Here is a 20,336-nt window from a genome sequence, read left to right on the forward strand (position 1 = left end):
GGGCACAGGGTTCCACTACTAAATGCTGTCTAGTTTAAGAGGTTCTGCAAACAGCTACAGACTCAAATTATGAAGAACACTGGCAAAATAGACATTCTGATCACAATAAAGCAGTCCTTGAATATAGTGTGCAGGGTTGGAGCTAGTTGGAAGCAAACCGGCATCCTCCAAATATTAGGAAGCCTCTTCAAAAAACCCTGGTGATTCTAGGAAATGGGCTCTAGGAAGAGCGTGAGCTGTGTTGAGTAAAATCAAGTCAGCAGTGTAACATGGGTTCACACATCTAAAGCCAACTCTGGGTTTCTGTTTTCAAGGATCAGCTACTGAAAAGCAGCAGCTTTATTCCCTGACTTGGCCCTGCTTGCTTGCAAGCTCCAGCCATTTCCAAACCAGTACTGAGAAGGAAAGAAACTTTACAGCATATGCACACATCAGCTTCTCATTGAAGCAGCACAATGTATTAAGCTCATGTGATTGTTGGTGGATTTTCTTTTTATTTTTTTTTCAGATGAAAGACCAAAAACCGTGGAATCTGATTTTTTGCTCTGCCCTGCACCAATCTTGTACAAAAGTGGCCAGTAAGTACTTGAATCAAATGTTACCCTCTCTTTTGCTAGAATTAGAAGCATTATGGCTGATGTTAATTGTGAGGGATTTTGGCTGAATGCAGCCTTTTGTTTGGTATATGGGAGGTGGTTTGTTGTTGGCATTTGTTTTTTTCTGATTCTTGTGTTATTTCCCTGGTGTATTTACCAGCTTTGGAGTGGGCTTTAAATAGTCATCTGTGACCAAACTGATTTGGACAGTGTCTTAAAAATGAATATTCAGCCAGTTTATTAAACACTGAAAAGGTCTGGCTTGTCATAAATTTTATGCAGATTAGCTGTTTTAACAGAGAAGAATATACTCTCTTCTGGATAATCTTTAGGCTCATTGTTAAATAGATTACATTATCACTGACACAAGCTATTGTTAAAATTAGGTGTCAAGCTGTGTACCACTGCTCAACCTGTAATGAGAACATGAGGCGCTGACATAGTGTTGTAACAGCACTGTTTCTAAACTGGAGCTCTAGCCTTATTCTAAGTGTCACTGGCCATGGCTGCACATTACTTCTGGCCCATTGAGAACTAATCCTTCCATCTTCTTTTTAAATTCAGATATGCCCTGGGCTTTTAAATCACTTCAACTTCATTATTCCAATTTGTAAAATCAGAAAAGCTAATGAGAAAATTCCATGTTAGATCCTGGCCCTGTAGCAGAGCAAAGGCTTTTGGGCTGTTGGCTTTCTCTTAGTTTTGCAACTAGCTCTTCTCAGAGTTATTTGGGATGAGCTTAATACTATTCCAGCAGGAAGCATAGAGAAAACACACACAGAGAAGACGTATATGGGGAGCAGAGGAAGGGCATGAGCTTTTCACACTGTAAAATTTTTCCTGATACTCAAGTTGCCTTTTACGTAGCTATGCAAAATGTCCATCTTGTCTTATGTGCAGTAGGACTTTGTTAGACCCGTGTGCCTTTGTATTAACCAGTGCAGTGGCACTGTTTTTGGTTGAGTTAAGCTGTATGTGGTTGTCTGGCAAGGACACAAGAGAGCTGTAACAAACTGCTGACTTAGCTGAAACACATCAGTACTATGTGCAGCTCTAACAGAACTCATTTTGTCATCAGAACCATGTAAATCAGCCAGGCTAAGAACCTCTCCTCAGTGGGCTTACCTTGCAATTGAGAGTAGCAAATTAGGCCTCCAGTATTAAGCACCCCAGGACCTGAAACTGTAAATGGTTTTCCACACGCTTTTAATTTGAGGGTAGGTAAACAGCCTATCCTGCCAAATGAATATGAAACACATGGAATATTTGTATCGATGGAAGTTATATATTTATACAGATGCAATACTTATATAATGAAAGTTACTTGAACATGCTGCTTTTTTCTTACTCTGTGAAGAGCTTGTTTGGCCTGTGAGGCATTGCTGAAATAGACTACTCACCATATTGCAACTGCAGTGTAGATCAAACATGTGTCTTCTCAGCAGTGTTTGTGAGGAAGGATGCATAAACAATACACATCCAGTTGTAAAGGTTCACAGGAAAAAAAAATCCACATCTGTTCAGAAGTTACTATGTGAGATCTACTTCCGTTACCTGATACTGAAGTAGCTCTGGCTTTTGCCTAGAGATAAACATTTTGCTGTGCAGGAGACTGACAGCTATGAGATATACGTACTTACTTGAACTCCTGATTTTCCATTGGCACAGCTCAGACTATTGCTGGATAACTCCAAGTAATACCTCATGTAGTGGAGCTAATATTAGTCACTAATGTAGCAACAACCAGTCTGCTCTTTTTCTGGTACTCTTTTTAGTGGAATTAAGAACGACACAACCAAAGTTGTTAGCTTTGTGACTTCTAAGGCTGCAGCTTGGTTTCTGGGTAAAGACTCATTTAACAGGTTTCATTCTGTTTTTCTAATTGGAGATACTTGTTGACTGATCAGTTTGCAGTTTACACATACAGAACAGAAACCCATGTGGAATAGGTAAAATGCCCAAGATGCTGGGTTGGTAAACCCCTGGTCTCCTGCACATAGTTCATTGTGTATTTCTACTTATTTTTCAGCTGCTGGCTGTGTTTAGTTCAGAGCTTCTAAAATGACAGCTGTAGATTTAACCAAGCGCTTTTTTCAAAACCTACTTTTTCACAGTACCATGTAGCAGATGGATGTGGTATCCTCGGGTTATGTGACAGCATAACTGCTGCTGGTGCCATTTTGGATACCTTCTTATCGAGCCACTTCTGAAGTGCAAAATTAAGTAGGCTTTTTACAAACCCAGCCCTCTTCAAAAGACCCCTGATCAAGCTACAGATGAGAATTACTTGGGAGTCTTACATGAGCAACCTATGCATTATAAAAAGTGTCAGAAAGTACTGAAATACTTTATAAATACAAGTACCAGGTACACTCTGCAGAAGGAGCATGAGGAGACAAACACAAATTGAATTGCTTTGCTTCATGTACTCTTATGTTTCATGAGAGGAAGTGGGACGTTGCAGCTAAGCTGGTTTAGTAGTAAGGATTCACATTCTACTGCATTGACCATTTGAAAGCCACATTTTTAGAGTCTTGAAGAGTATTTGAGAAAATCAGTTCCTCTTCTTATCTCAGGCTTGAATTTGCTGTCCTGACACAGCACAAGGGAATCGAACTCAATCAGTTTTCTTTGACCTCTTCATTACTTTTGATGTTTCTTGAGTTAGTGTATTTGGGAAAGAAAACAAAGCCCTTGTCTCTTTGGAAAAGCAGTATAGGAAACACATCTATTTTTAGAAGTCTACGCTCTTGTGCTGCTTCCCTTTTGTTTTCTTCATTTTGCTCTTTAAGTTGCTTGAGTACACTTTCCAAAAAGTTCTGTATGCTTGACTTCACAAACAGATGGCTCGTGTTCCTCCAAGCCAGTGGTAAAACCCCCTCTGCCTTCAGTGGAGAGACTATCGGAACAATATACATTTCCTTACTGAACATTTACAAATTGTCTTTTATTTGATGAGTGGATGACAATAATGGAAGTTTAAACTAGCACAGCAGTGTGCTATTCTACTGAAATATTTGTGGTTGATATTTAGATGTCTACTACTACCTACCTCAGTTTGTTTGATCACTACTTTCTCATTGTATTATCACAGTAAAATTTTGGATTTGCTGGTGCCTACCAGAAAAACACAATTTGATCTTGTACAGATACTCATTTAAACAAAGCAAGAAAGGTTAGGTCTAAGCAAGGTGGGGAATTGTTAAAAATGCAACAGGCAAAGAATTAACGTTGTTCTTAAAATGGTTCAGAGAACTAGAGAGGTTTATTTTTTAATGCAATTGCAGTGTTACTGGCCAGCTTCCACCTTCATCCATCCACCTTCACCTTCCACCTCCACTTGAATTCATACAGCATTTGCTCTAGGATTAGCTTGCAAACTAAAGTGAGCCTTTCCGCCTCGATCCAACAAGGTATACAAGCTTCTCCACATGAGACACATTGACTAAGCTATCCAATCAGCTGTACAGAAAGTTGATGATGTGTTTCCAATGACCAACAGAAGGCCAAACATTGGGTCAAGTGGCATCACTCATTTAAGTATCACATGGTTTCCATCTCTCACCTGAGTGATATTCTGACCCCATTGCAGTGAATGGCACGTGACTACCTAAGGGGTGCCCTGGAACAAAATTGGGCAGTGTCTTCCTCCTTGGACTTGTAAACTTAAGGACTAATAAAGCCAAAAAAGAAAAACCCGAACTTAAGCTCTCAGTTAGTTGAATTTGGAGGCAGATTGTGTGTAGAGATGGTACAGTCTGCATGACTGCTATTTAATGGCCTGATTTGCCCTCTATTCAAATCACATTGGCTTCAGCTTGCATATATTCCTTCTTACATCCTGTCCAGCTGGAACAGCTGCTGGCACTTAAAGAGCAAAGATTAAATAAGAATTACTTTTTGTGTGGTAGAAAGGAAGATGGCTATGCTTGTATTCCCAAGTTCTGAATTGCCTCCAGTTTTCAAAGTAGTTGACTTCAAGCTCCAGCATGCAGATCACTTGAAACAGCATGCAACAACACGTCTTAACCTGTTAGCCAGCAATCATACTGGGCTTTTTTAAAATGTATTGGTAGTAGTAAGAGCTCCTGGCAATAGCACAAGTTTAATAGTCACTGTAAATTCTCTTTCTATCCCACATTCATAAAAGGACTTATTGAAGGAAAAATCAACCTTACTGAGCAAGTCCTATGAGAATCTGAACATAACTGGAGAATCTATAGCTCAGGCTCTTTCAAGTGTAAGAAAACTAAGGATTTTTGTCCTAGAAAGAAAGTATAATGAGAAAGGATCTTTAGGACTAAGCACATAGCTTTATGTTTCGAAGCTGCAAATGCTTCCTGGAGACATGTTTTTATTTGGCTATTAACCAGATTTCTCACAGGAGGAGCCTGTGTCATTAAAGTCTTTGTTCTTCTGTTGACAACAGCTGCTTGGCTTGTTTGGCACTGGGTTGTGAATGGGATGGCGGCTCAGAGGGAATGCAGAACCACCACCAGTATTTTGTGGTTTCTGCACTGTCACTTCTCAGGTCTTTACATAGTAATTTTTTGCTGTTGTTGCTTCTGGTTTATAATTTATTTTCTTTTGATCCTGTATTTACAGCATTGCTATTATCCCTTAGACCTTTGGGATAAAAAGGTGAGGGAAGAAACAAGTAACTGCCTCCTCAATTTATGTAGCACCACCAGGCTTTAAGTAACCTATTTCAGGAATTAGCTTAACACCTATTGCATGCATGTCTTCCTTTTAAGAAGTTTCTCAGCTTCTCCACAAATTAATTTTTTTTCTTTTTTTAGGTTCTGTTTCCCTTGCAGAAAATCAGTTGTTTTTTTTTTCCCCAGCAACAAGTCAGTCCTGTAATGTTCAGTAATGCTGTCTGTCTGTTGATATTTGACTGTTCACATCACTTGCCCTCTGTCTACTTTCGTTTGACCTAGTGCTAAAACAAGCTCCACTTCTTTTCTCTTTTATACCTTTTCTTGTAGCCTGTGATAGCCTGAATGCAGGCAAGAGTTTTATCATTCTTTAGCCAAAGTTTTGGTAATATGATCCTAATATTCCAAGTACAGCTTTAGGGCCGAGTTAACGGCTCTGCTTTATGCTGTGGGTCACATGCAGGGCTGAGGGTTGAGGACAATGGGAATTAGCCACAAGCTTCAAGTTAGACATAACTTTGAGAGCATCTCTCAACAGGGGCTAAAGGAAAGTCAAGGTCCTGTCTTCTGGAAGAGTGTGTACTTCTGGCCAGTTGGAGAAGCAGACTTGTAAACCCAGTTTCACGGGTTCTGACAAAGTAACTTAAAACCAGCTTAAAACAGCACAAGGAGAGTCTTTATAAAACATACTCAACTGCAGTTTACAGGATGCACCAAATAGTTCCTGCTCACTACTTCAGGGGCTTTGAACTTTCTTCACAGCAGCTATGCAAGCTGAAAGCCCTGTAATTCACACCTAAGCTGTCACTGGCACTCCTGTGCTAGGTTTCTGCCTCCCTGGGAAACAATCTCAGCATGAAGAGAAAGCACACACCTCATGTTTAGTTCTAGGTGCTTTGGGTGAAAGATGTTTCTGTGACAGTGGTGCATGAGTCTCACTTTCCAGTTTCAGAATGTCATTTTTATTAATACCAGCACCAGACTTAAGAAGAAGATCATAAACACATGAAAGAAGATTGATGGATTGTGGGTTCTATCCTGTGGATTACCTCATTCGGTTTCAAGACAGCTGCTCTCATTCAAGAGCAGCTGAAAGGTATTCTACAAAATGGCTGTCAAGGCAGGCTTCTAACAAAGACCTCAACTATTCCTCCCTGGTCCCCACTAGCCTGAAGATAGAACATATCATGCCTTTGCTCCATCCACTGCTTTTTGTGACATGAACCTGGGAGCCAGAAACTTAAAAATCACCTTTACATTTCATCTCTTGGGAAACAAGAGCATGTTACATTGCTCAGTGTTTGCAAGTTCATGATGCAGGCAGAAGGCCATGCAAGCGTGGATGTATTCAGGGATATTACAGTACATGCAGAAGCAATGAAGCCATCATTTTTCAAGTTCAACTTCAAGAAAAAAACTTTTTCCACTGTTAATTCCCTTGGTTTTGCCAACCCCTGTAGGTTCTTACAATCTTCCTGCTTCCTCCCATGTGCTAGTGTACTTGTAGAATTAGGAAGCACAGAGTGAAGGTGGTTACCCGGAGCACTGCCGTTTTCATTAGCACAGTAATCAGATTTCTTACCTATTTTTTTCCTGCAGTTTCTTTGTGGTACCTCTATTCCCCTCCCCCCCCCCCCTTTTCCTGTGGTTGTTAATGACTCTAAAGTAGTAAAGGCAGTGTTAAAGAAGTGATGCTTTGTAAGGTGACTGATACTTAGTATGTTTGCCCAATTAACTAATGGATAATAATTCTAACCCATTAAATAGCTAGTTAGTACATGTTCTGAATAAACACATCTGGTCCTCCCATGAGTGAAAGTTCTGCCTGTATGTGAGTGACAGAGCTGATGTTTCCCCAGTGCTCTCCTTTAAATAATTAACTGCACACAGGTGAAGTAGCCTTAGCCAGCCAGCCTCCAAGGCAGCTGCATGGTCTCATAGCTGTGGACATGAGCCTCATCTTGTTGGTCTGCTCCAGCTATTGTATTCCCTGGTCTTTCCCATTTCATAAGCTACATGTAGCTTTAAGAAACACCCTTTTAAAGAACTTTGGACTTTCTGTTTCTGGTCTGAAAGGCAGCAGCAGCAGTAATAGTATGTGTCATGCCATCCAAGAGGCAAATAGTTGTGAATTCACCAGCCTTGCAGATTGATCTTTCTTAGCTAAGTGCATGTGTGGCAGTGCCACCCTGCTGTGTCATTACTCGGAGCTGGTGGGCTAAGTTTGGAAACAACATTCTTCTGAAGGAAATAATCATCTCAGGACAGCCTACTTCTTTATGTAGTCAGTAGCTTCTTTGGCTGGAACAGCTGGCAGTTCTTACCCATTTCAGAAGTGAGAAAAGCTAATATTAGTTACATGCAGCAGAGAGCATTCTTCCCAGCTGTGCTGTCATTTTGATTTCTTCAGATTTTGTCTTTTTGGGATGGGGCTGTTTAAAGGGTTTTTCCCTCTTCCCCAGGCAGAGGAAGGGATTATGTCACTAAATTAAACAGCAGGATATTTTGTAATAAGCTGATTTGCACAAATGTCAGTTCTTAAAACTAAGACTTGAGTTCTCGCTTACCAGAGGGCAAGGTAAGATTTATTCCTATTTCTGAGGGTCCATGAACCCTGGTTGTTGCATGCCTATTCCTTAGTGGTTAACATGCAGCTGCTGTTAGCTCTAGTGATACGGCCTCAGTCTGTGACCTTTGTTTTGTAAGGCATCAACAATAGCACAGCTGCCCCTGCATAGCTGAGATCTCAAACCTGCAATTTGGCACAAGGAACAGAACAAATTGGATAAATATACATAAACACATTGTGAAGGAAGGGAAAACAGAACAGAATGAACCAGAGCATCATCCTACAACTTGTTTGATAGGAATGATTTAAGTAGGCATATGGTATAGTTAAATGTGCTTTCGAAAACATTGGCCCGATTCTTCAAGCAAATATGAAATAAATAACTAAATAGTAAGTGAGCTGATAGAGTATCATTAGTTCTCTCAGAGGCATGCGAGTGCCTTTGGAAATGTGTGCCAGTGGGGGCTGGGCGTGAATTATAACCAGATTTACATTCCCACACAAAAAGTGTCATTTACTTATTGTTAAGATGACACAGTTGTACTTCTTTCTAATGGTGCAAGCATTAAAAAACTAAGCATGCAATGAGCTAATATTTAGAGGTAAGCCAGCACCAATTTTCAGATCTCACGAGTTTAGCGTTGGCATAGCAGACCAGCACAGCACTGTACTACCTCTCACACACCTATTTCCACCCAGCAGTCACATTGCCTACAATACACATATTCCAGAACTCAGAATCACTGCTGTGCTTATGCTACATTGAGACCTTTGAATGCTGTAGTAGTTAGTAACTCAGTAGCAATTGGAAGTTAAATTTAGCCTTTGTCTCTGCATTTCTTTTACCCCATGAAAAGAAAAATACAAAGTGGATAAGCTAAGAAACACTTAATGCTTTACTGCAAAAGAAGTCTAAACAGAAATAGAGGATGTTCTTCACAGGCTGGATTAGGCTTAATGTCTGTTATAAATATTAACTTCTGAAAATATTTTAGAAATACATTTAGTTTGACACAATTAGATTATAATGGGAACTATTCACAGATGGAAACGTCCTCAATGAATTGTATAGGCTAACTGGCTCCTTAGACATATGGATCTGATGTTAAGATCAGTAGTAATTTCTAATGCAGTCCTTCATGTTCCTCAATAGGGCACAAAGTGTTCCCAGAGCATTAAGAAAGAGTGCGTGAGCAGAACTAAGTGCTTAATATTATGCAGTGGACATAGTATCCGGAGCTGAATTAATAGACTAATTTAATATAATGATGACATTTCATACCCTGTTACTGCAGGTTCCCATGATTCTATGAGATTGAGCTAATGCACTGCAGGCTCCCAGTTCTTTCAGATTCAGTGGCACTTCTTCACATTGAAGCACTCAGGTATCACTGCACTGCTGTCTGTTTGCTGTGGAAAGCAAATATAGGCAGTGTGTTGAATACTCTGCTGAGAAAGCTAGATAGTTCTGAGGTAACAAGAGGGGATCCTGAGAAAACTATACTTTGCATTTATGTCATTGCTAAGCTACACCAAGAAGAAGACAGGGAGGAGTTTGTACTTACTCTTTACCAAAGCCCCCAAATCTCTGACCATTTAGTGTAACTGCACATTAACAACTGTCCCCAGTACAATTCCCATCATCTCAAATAAACTGGTTCCTGTGTGACCCTTGGCACAATAGAACCATACTGCATATTTGTCAGGCAAGTTTGTAAACCTGCTCCAGGGAAACTCATTGTGTTCTTTATGCAGCTGGGGCTTTTGATATAGGAAAAGCAACAAACCCAGAAGCATGGACTTGAAATTGCAATCCTGCATGGCTTTGTGTGGCCTCCTCCTGCTCCATAGACGTATTCCTAGATGCAGAGAGTCACATTTGTGGTCCTGGAGTGTTTGTTAACTGAAAACAGGGGAAAGGATACTCTGTGCTTTGGTGGTGAGAACTTGTGGGTAAAGATTCTGTACTGTAGTGACAGGACAATGGGTAACAGATTTAAACAGGGAAAGTTCAGGTTAGATATAAGGAAGAAATTAAAGGTGAAGGTGGTGAGGCACTGACACAGGTTGCCCAAAGAAGTGGTGAATGCTCCATCCTTGGCAATGTTCAAGGCCAGGTTGGACAGAGTCTTGTATGACCTGGTCTAATGTGAGGTGTCCCTGCCTGTGGCAGGGGGTTGGAACTGAATGATCTGAAGGTTCTTTCCAACCCAAACCATTCTGTGATTCTGTGATTGTATAAGGTTAGCTGTATCCCCAGCAAATAATGGCCAACAATTTCAAACTTAGGCTGGTCAAATGTAACCCCTGTGTCCATACAGTGAGACTAAAGCAGACCCCACTGAGATAACATCAGAGTCCTGCAGCTATCTCTCCTACCCTGTACCTGAGCATGAGTTGTATCCCTGGTGTGCTACTACCCCTGTTTTTCAGCCTTCATTCAGGGAATGAGGGATGGAATGGCAGAGCCTGCCTCAGTCTACCTCCAGAGGTGAGCTGGGTATTGTTTGGCAACTCCGTTTTAGCTTCGATCTCTAAACCACAAAATACTTGCACTGAACAACATGTCCAGCTGTATTTGCTCCTGCTGTGAACAAGGGTGAATATTTCTTCCTTAAAAACCTGAACATGATATTGTCAGTCGCAACATGTTCCAGTTTCCCTGGCCTTCTAGTAACCATCAGAACAAAGCATGATCATGATGGCACCCCTTTGTACTGCCAGGCTGTTGTGTAGGGGATAGTAAGTTACACAGGGGTGTAGTGGTAGGTATGCAAATAATTACACTTAGATTGTTAGTTCTGCCAACCCCCTTTCCCACCCATTCCTGCTTTTCCAGTGTGTTTCTGTTGACATGTAGATGTATGCAAGCACACAGGTGCATTCTTTATGTATAGATACATTTAGAACACATACGCTTACTTCTGGCTTTCCAATATTAACTGTGCAGTATACCTGTATATTCATTTATGGATATAGTTTTTTAAGGGAAAGCATCCTTTTAAATATATAGCTGTATTTTCTTCCTTACTACTGCATACAGTGTTTTAGCTATTTTAGTGCTGACACTCAATTCTGAAATACCTTTGTCACCAGAATTTTAGTAACTTTTTGAGCAGTTGCCAGTTTAATTTTCAGCGCGTGAAAATGGAAGGTAAATTATTTATTACTTCCAGCAAATGCCTTTCACAATTTTATTTAATTTTTTCATCTTTTTTAATGGCTCATAAAATGACAGCCTTTCATTGGGTACTCATAAAGTAAGGAGCAAATGAATACTTTGCTAATAGGCTACTGTGGATTGAAATGTCAGCTGTATTTCACAGGACATGAAATTCTTTAGACCAGAGCTGGAGTTACATATGGCCTTGGGCCATAGTTTTCTTCTGTAACAATACAGCAGCAGTGGGCATAAAGGAAGGGAAGAATTGCAATTGTTTGGTCTTCTCAAGTTACATTTTTTGGTAAACTATTTATTAGAATGGCTAGTGGGCGGTGGCTGATGTAGTTTAAAGTTGCAAGACTTTTGTAGTTAACTTTGGTCATAAATAAGAACATCTTTTAAAAGTTTTTTTTTGTCAGACTGAGTTTTCCAGGATTGATTCCCATCCAAGGAATGATATTTCACAGACAGCATTTAGGAAAATCCCTTCCGCATTGAGCAAGGGCTGTTAACTATAAATAAAACCCACATTTTTTGCTATGATAATGAAATAGCTTTAAAAGTACAAACCACTGGAAAATTGCACATTAGACCTGTGGTACATAAAAAAGCAAGAGAGTGTGTGAGTAGCTGCACAGCGTGTTAATTATAAATGCTTGTTAGCTCTGTCTGCCATCTCTTTGATTCCCCTTTACTCAAGCACTGTGTTAGCAGTGATCAGAAGGTAGGAATGAGCATCCTGGCTAAAAGCCTTAAAGAGCTGTTGGATGTGGGTATTGCTGTGTTCTGGAGGAACAGCGTGGAGGGCTGCCCTTGCCTTTCCTTGGAGGCTTGTTCCCACAGTTATGTTTTTCAGGTCAGACACAGAGAAGTTGGTCGATTCCTTGTGTTCTGGAGTGTAACTGTAAGAAGGCCTGAACCGGCCTTGGGTATCAGAACCTCTGGGTCTGCTTCCCCTTCTTGTGTGCAGATCATGGGAACACCACACCGTGACCCATGTCAGGCAGCAGAGGTGAGGTGTTAGCTGTGCACTGAAGGGTGTCTTCCTGGGTTGCTACAGCAACATAAATATTTACATTTCCAGATTATTTGTGGGTTTTATCTGGGGTTGACTTGAGGAAATACTCTGTTCTTGCAGCTTGCAAGAGCTTGCCATTTGGTTTTGTTCTGTGCCGATATGAAATTAGTATCACTCTAACCCTCCCTTGCGAAATAGGGTTGTGTCAGAATGTCTGTTATACCTTAGGGACAGTCTGCTGTTCTGTGTATAGTTGTGCTTTTTATGTCACCAGGTTCTATGAAACAGAGCCCAGCAAGGGTTCAAACATGGGCCTCACATGGGCAGCTAGTGCCTGTGGAGACATTTCTGAAGCATTTCTGATCCACTCCACCAGGAAGACTGAAGGTACGGTCTTACGACTGGCTGACCAAAACCTGTGTTGCTCCTTCCCTCATGAGCCTGAAATGAAAAATGACTGCAGTCTCATAAGCCTTCAAATGGTTTTCCTCCAGTCTATAGAAGAAAGGGCCCCCAAGATTTCCAAGCATGAGCTGTGACATGGGCTGGTTCAGCTGTTGGCTGATTTGAGCCTTTCTGATGGAACCCAGCACTTGTGAAATACAGTCACCAGTGGGAAATGAAGGTGCCCCAAAAATAGAATCACTGCTGGATGTTATTTTCAAAATATTTAAGGTTTATGCAAGAGTGCGGAGCTAAAAGCCTAACACATATAGACAGTTAGTAGTAAATGATAGATGTATTTATGTAGATGTCTTTCTTGTGGATGTTTGTGAATGAGTGAGTGGAAGAAATAGGATACCTAGTTTTTGGAATTCCAAATTTGAAGGAGTAGTGTTTCTATGAATTAGCAGCACACATAGCCCATCAAACAGGTGGATGTTAAGGAAATGAAAAAAACGTGTTTCTTATCCCCTACAGACATGACAGTTTCAGGAAAGGAGTAATTTTGTATGTTGACAGCTTCATCCTTTTGAGGATGAGGTAATTATCTGTCTGAGTTCACTTCTGTGGCTTCTAGAACTGAGCGAGTATGATCAGCTCTTAGGACGTAGCTCATCCCTGCAGCAGTGTATCAGCATGGAAGCTGATAGGGAAACTGGTTGTTCTGTATATGCTCTGATAGCTCATGTGCTTGCTCAGTGAGCCTGTTGCTTGGGATATTTGTCAGACAGCCTGACAGCTAAAGGTCTGCAGAATGCAAAGCTCCACAGCGGTGAGGTGGCAGGTGGCACCAAGGACTGGAAACCTGTTGGATCCAATGAGCAGTGGGCCTGCTTCTCATTCAGACACTTGTGGTGTCGGTACCCTTTTCTGGGTATGGCCAGAATGGTGTGCAGAGGTGTTGCTGTGAATGAGTATCAGATCTGTAGACTGCACTGGAAGCAGAGTCAGGCCCAGAGGGGGACAGGAGCTTGCTCCATGGCACCTCCTGAAAATATGGGTACGCTCCCAATTTTAGCGACCATCTCAAGAACTGGCCTTCAAGAACCAGCCTGAGCAGACTTTATGGTAATCATAGAATCATAGAATGGTTTGGGTTGGAAAGAACCTTAACATCATCCAGTTCCAACTGCCCTGCCATGGGCAGGGACGCCTCACACTAAACCATGTCACCCAAGGCTTTGTCCAACCTGGCCTTGAACACTGCCAGGGATGGAGCATTCACCACTTCTTTGGGCAACCTGTGCCAGTGCCTCACCACCCTCACAGTAAAGAACTTCTTCCTTAGATCTAACTTCATCTTTCCCTGTTTCATTTTAAACCCATCACCCTTTGTCCTATGCTACAGTCCCTGATGAAGAGTCCTTCTCCAGCATCCTTCTAGGCCCCCTTCAGATACTGGAAGGCTGCTATGAGGTCTCCACACAGCCTTCTCTTTTCCAGGCTGAACAGCCCCAGTTTTCTTATCCTCTCTTCATATGGGAGGTGCTCCAGGCCCTGATCATCCTCATGGCCTCCTCTGGGCTTGCTCCAACAGCTCCTTCTTCTGTTGAACTGCACACAGTACTCCCAGTGGGGTGTCACAAGAGCAGACCCCACCCGGAATACTGTTCAGTTAATGGCAAGTTTTCTCCTGATCAGTTGTGCAGACTGAGATTTCTGTGGCACTTCTGAGCATCTGTTTTCACCAATTCATGCATTCTAGAAGCAATTGTTTATTTGTCATGTGCCGGGTGCCTGATTGTGGCTATGTTCTGACACTAAAGAAAAGAGCTGAGTTGTGTCCCAGGGACTATGCCTGCTCAGCACACCACCCCTCTGGGACTGGGGCAGGTCACATAATAGATTACAGATATCCTTATGTCTTTTTCTCCTAAATCCAAGGGAAAATAGTTAGATAAGTGAATGGAGCTGGAACGCAGCACTCAGGCTTGGACAGCACATCACCCAAGCAAATATTTTTGCTGAGGCTGGAATTAAAAGCTGCTTTTTCTAGCAGAAGACAGAAGTCTTCTGGAATGTTTCATCCATATGTGTTTCAGGTTCCCATTTTGCTCAATTTGCTAGCAAAGACCATCTAAAAAGAGTTTCTTTTCATAATAACTAACTTGGACAGACGTTGCATGTTGCAGCCAGGACTCATCGAGCTCACAGTGGCAAATAGACTAAGTCTGGTAGCTACAGGACACTGCTAGAAAAAGCCTTATTCAGCTGTTCCACACAAAGGCAAGAGAGAACTGTCCCTAAAAATGGAAGAAAATAATACGTATTGCAGCAGGAGAATGTAGTTCAGTGGACAACACAGGGAAAGTAGAAGGAAAAAGGGTGACTTTTTCTTCAAGGTTTAATGCATAAGAGGGAAACGGTGTTAGAAGTTTAGCAGGATTGACTGGTAAGGTTTGAAAGCTGGGCTTTTTCTAAGGAAGCCAAGAAAGTCCAACACCTAAGTCACAGGTCCAGGAATTCCCAGGGTACACTGTCTGTCCCACACACTGAAGCAGTTAGTGTGAAATGCAGTCCTTCAGCGAGTTAGAACACCCACCTCCAGATTAAGCCATGGTGGCACGTAGATTTTTTTGCTGACAAACCAGTCAAGGTGTGGGGGACATCCTGGAGGCGATGAGAAGCATTGCTGCAAAAAGGGGGAGTTTGTTTCCTGAAGAGCTGTATGGGTATGTGGGAAGAGGGTATGTGGAAACCTGCTTCTATGAATATCTGTTTGAAATAATTTCCATTATCATTCTAGTGGACTTTGTTTGTTTTTTGGTTTTGTTTTTTTTTTTTTTTTTTGTAGGGTTTGTTATACAGGAAAATGAAACATAAACATGAATTAAATGTGAAATTAAACATCATCAGGCACTGTAGTGATAAGACAAGGGGTGATGGGTTTAAACTGAATCAGGGGAAGTTCAGGTTAAATATAAGTAAGAAGTTCTTTACTCTGAGGGTGGTGAGGCACTGGAGGGGTGGAGCAGTGTTCAAGGCCAGGCTGGACAGAGCCTTGGGTGACATGATCTACTGTGAGGTGTCCCTGTCCATGGCAGGGGATTGGAACTGGATGATCTTAAGGTCCTTTCCAACCCTAACCATTCTATGATTCTATGAGTAGCATTTAGAGATACTGGTAGCATAGTAATAACAGGCCTCAGCAGCCACTTACTTCTCTTCTGAACTCTCAGATGTGTTTTGTTTCCTACTAGCTCAGATGAAAAACATGAGATGCCGAGTAGATGACATTTTGGATAGTGCCTGCTAGTGCAGGCAGCAGCACTCAGCCGCTGATGCACCCTCCCTTTCAATCACATAGGTTTGGGACTGGTAATGGCACATCGCGCAGATCAGCAAACTGATGGAGGGTAAAAAACCTAGTAAACGATGCTAGAAGATGTTGCTGACTGACAAGAACACATATGGGTCAGAGGCAAGATTGATATTGCCAGGCAGCAAAAAGGATTTGCTTGGATAGCAGAAAAAAATCCCATGGGAGATCGAGGATTCACATTAATTTCTTATTTTTGTTTTTTTTTTTTCTTATGTGAAATGGGGAAAAAACAAGCATCTGAATGTGTTTTGGAAATCAGGCCTCAGTAGCTGGCAGCAGCTCTAGTCAGATATTACTGGCCAAATCTAGCAGTTCCTCACTGATGCAAAGGCACAATTATTTTTTCTTTCAGTGGGAGTTTTGTCCTACAATAGACTACAGAAATAGTTCCAACAAAAGGTAAAGAGCTGAGGAAAAGCCTACAATGTATTTAGACACAGCTAAAATAGGATTGGAGATCAAGCAGAGGGTATATAAAGAACTAAGTTGTTAAAGAATGTGACATGTCAATTTAAAAATGAAAATTGGGTGGTGAACTGTGTGTGGATTTAGAGCAGTTGGAAGGGTTCTTCCCATGCTAGCAGGCTCTGAACCATCAATGTCATCCCAGCTACGGTACACACCATTACTTCAGAAAGTTCAAAGTAGAAGGGCTGAACAGCTTTTATGTTCAGGAAACTTGGAGCACTGTGTGCAGTTCTAATGTCTTCAACAGAAGAAGGGCATGGTGCTGTTGGAACAAGTCCAGAGGAGGCCATGAGGATGATCAGGGGACTGGAGCACCTCCTTTAATGAAAAGAGGCTGAGAAAATTCGGGCTGTTCAGCCTGGAGAAGAGAAGTTGTGTGGAGACCTCAGAGCAGCCTTGCAGTATCTGAAGGGGGCCTAGAAGGATGCTGGAAAGAGAGTCTTCATCAGGGACTGTAGCTATAGGACAAAAGGTGATGGGTTCAAACTGAAATGGGGAGTCCAGGTTAGATATAAGGAAGAGGTTCTTTATTGTGAGGGTGCTGAGGCACTGGAACAGGTTGCCTAAAGAAATAGTAAATGCTCCACACCTGGCAGTATTCAAGGCCAGGATGGACAGAGCCTTGGGTGACATTGTCTGCTGTGAGGTGTCCCTGCCCATGGCAGGGAGTTGGAACTGGATGATCTTAAGGTTCTTTGCAATCCAAACCATTCTGTGATTCTATGAAATGTGACCTCAGTGAATGCTCTTGCCTCAGGAGTAACTGCTCTTGGAAGTTGCTGCACAGCCTGTGGGATGTTTCTCTGAGTCTTGTTTTAAAAAAAACAAGGCTAATAGGGGAAAAGAAAACATTTAAGAGATTAATCTTTCCTCTCTAAATTTGTGCTTAACTGAAAAGTTGATATCCAGAAATATTTGTGTGTGTTGTGGATTCCTTAGTATTTATGGACTGAATTCAGTTACTTCCTTTCATCTTGAGACATGCTATGATTCTGTGCTTGAGTTACACCCAGTCATAGGCGATGCAGTACTTTTACCTGGGGTGCAAAAGGATTTGACCCCAGGCCAGCAGAGTGAGTCACATCAGTGTAACTGGGCTGTAGGTTAGCGACTTGGATGCTTGGTGTGATATGCTTATGTACATACATCTCCAGAAGGCTGAAGAGTTTAAACACACACATTTCCTCAGGGACACCTGTCAGGATCTGGGCTGTGTTTCAACAGCACAGCGTGTGCTTAAGTCCCTGATCCAGAAACAGTACAGCATATAGGATCTTCCTGCACTGCAATCAGGAGGGTTCTTCAGCCAAAGTCAAGCAAAGTTGTTGTGCTTAAATTTCCCACAGCACTTCTCATTGAAGTGGCAAAGCAAAACATGGGAAAAAGCATCAAGTGAAAAAAAAATTCATCACCAACAAAAGTTTGGGTATAGTTTGCTTTATTTAGTGTGCTACATAAATTCCTGCTGGGAACTGAATTAATTTTTTATTTTTATCTGTTCTGATTTACTTATTCCAACAATAGTTAGAAATAAATGAGAGTTATTATCTCTGTTAGATCAATTATTCATAACACAGATCATTTAAAAATGAGTTTAGCGGACACAACTTGCTTAATTTTTACTAAAACTGAAAAAAGAAACTAGCCAAATTAGTTAAAATAGCTTTGAACTCCATATTGACAAAAGCATTTGTGCCAGAATAAAAATTCATGACATATAAGAATGGTATAAATGATTAATCATGTTATTAGTTCATGGATATCTATATTTTTATTTAATTACATCTATGCATAATATAAACTGTCTGAATCTTGGGAATCCAAGCCAGAGAAGCTGAAGAGTCGTCTTATGTTTAACATGCACCATGTGTTGTTTTCTTCTAAGGTTAATTTGTAAAATGTAAACCACATACTATTTGTAAGCAGTGTTTGAATACTATTTATAGAAAGTCTTGACCATTTATAATTATCCGACATTTTTATCCATAATGTCTGCTATGACTAAAGAGTTGCTTATGGAACAGACAAAACAGTGTTATTTTTACAGCTGAACTTCAGCTGATTTGATATAAAACTTTTCAGAGTATTTTATGCCCCATAAAGTAGTGAAGGGTTTTTCTGTACTCTGATAGCTGTCTATCAAGCAGACTGTTTCCCAATAGGATTCAACACAGTACCCAAAACTGGTTTCTGAATGCCCCAAGGTCCAACCCTGTAGCAGCCAAGTCACTCCTGACATCTAGAGCAGCTCAGATAGCCAACTCCCATTTTCCTCTCTTGGTAAATGTTCTTTGTTGAGCACAGTCTGTATGGACAAGTGCCTCTGTAGTATATATGTGTTGTTACTGACTGCTTTATGGCTGCTGATTCTTGGTTTTCTCTTTCTTTCTTTACAGAACTCTGGAAGTGTTGGTGAGTTTGAATGAAGGGCAATCTTTCATGTCCAGCTCATTAACAATCACAGCTTCAGAGTGTGTAAGTAAGCGGATAACATCAGTCAGTCTAAAATCCTGAAATCCAGTTTCTCTTTTGGCTTTACCATTGCACAACCTCTCAGTGCAGAGAACCTCAGTGCATGGCAAGTCCTGGTGGACATCTGGAGCACCCAGCTACAAATACACCTGTACAGACACATACAGAATAGACAGAATTCTATTGATACCTGAATTCTTAATGTGTAGTGCTCACATATATATATGTCCTAAGATGCTTTCTCTGTATTTTGACACACACTTGCAATCTGTTTTATAACACACAACAAAGCGTTTTCAGCTGGTTAAGTTCTTTGATGAAGCGTGTGTGTATATGGGGGTTACAGACAAGATTTTTTCCTGCAGTTACATAAAACAATTCTCTTAACACTTGCCGTTAAGGTGGAAATTAGATTTATTTTAGGAAGACCTTTTTTTGCAGGACCCTATGTAAGTGAAGCATTGCTATACTTATCATATGAGACTTCCTAATAACACACAAAATCCGTGTCTCATGTAGCAAGCTTGGAGTTTTAGCTTTGCTTTCTGATGCAGGCTCTAAGAGTTTCTCCTCTCACTGGTGTTGCATGTATTTTGCTAGCTGCTTCAGGGATTGCTGATTTAGACCATCTGCAGAATTCTTTAAGTAGAGGAAAAGCCCTGGAACTCTCCTCTCCCAAGGTACTTTGGCTGGCTCTGCCCATGAGATCCAAGTAGTGTCTGTGTGTTTGTGGTCTGGGCAGGGCTTGTATTTTTCTGGAGCTTGGGAATTGTATTTTGCTAAATATATTGCAACAAATGACTAGCACAGTGTGCAGCTGAGCCTTTCAAAATATTGGGAAGCTTCCATGCCATCAGAGACTTGCTCACTGTAACAGTAATCATTTGGTAAGAGCCAGGTGTGAGACAGTCACCTGGGGTCCCATTCCAGCACAGTCCCATTCCAACATGCTGTGGGATCAGTGGGAGCAGGCTGAAGCTGAGCAGACAGGACCTTCAGACTTCAGCCTGGTATTGATGGTAGTTATAATCCTATGGAAGGATACTAATGCCATGTACATACATCTACATACCTGACTTTGGTGCCCAGATATGGAGTGCAGACTCCCAACTCTGTTAATTAGAGGAGATAGTCTTTGTCAAAGCACAGGCTGGAGCACTTAAATTAAGCCTAGGGTTAAGGTAGTGTGAAAATCTAGCTATGTTTTTTCATAGGCTTAGAAAGAAGGTAACAACAGTTTCTAGGATAAACCACATAGCAGTGACTTTCCTAACGTAATATATCCAATTTCTTACCTCACATTCCCGCTGTCCATCAATTTCCTGTGTCTTCTGTATTATGTATGCGAGAGAGGTGAAATGTTTGCAGTTTGACACCGGACCATTACGTAGGGCTGGAGGTTTGGAAAGCATGCTGCGCATGAATACCCGGTTTCTTGAAATCTGTCTCATTTAATAAGTGACTTGACTGCAGTTTTTCTGTCAGGCACAGAACATACAGAACAGTACCTGCTGCTCATCAGCATATATTCTTCCAACAGTATTTGGTCACAGAATCATAAAATCAAAGATTGGTTTGGGTTATAAAGCACCTTAAAATCATCCAGTTCCAAACCCCTGCTATGGG

General features: G+C 41.3%; 1 protein-coding gene across 1 annotated transcript in view; it reads left to right on the forward strand.

Moving 5' to 3' along the window:
* Positions 1-20,336, forward strand: part of ANTXR2 (ANTXR cell adhesion molecule 2) — a 103,982-nt gene that overhangs the window by 34,733 nt on the left and 48,913 nt on the right. Inside the window, exons 10-11 of the mRNA XM_031044736.2 lie at positions 509-578; positions 18,635-18,713. Coding sequence (XP_030900596.1) covers positions 509-578; positions 18,635-18,713 — 149 coding nt within the window. The remainder of the gene's footprint in view (positions 1-508; positions 579-18,634; positions 18,714-20,336) is intronic.

Source organism: Melopsittacus undulatus, chromosome 5, assembly GCF_012275295.1.
Source record: "Melopsittacus undulatus isolate bMelUnd1 chromosome 5, bMelUnd1.mat.Z, whole genome shotgun sequence".
Classification (NCBI taxonomy): Eukaryota; Metazoa; Chordata; class Aves; order Psittaciformes; family Psittaculidae; genus Melopsittacus; species Melopsittacus undulatus.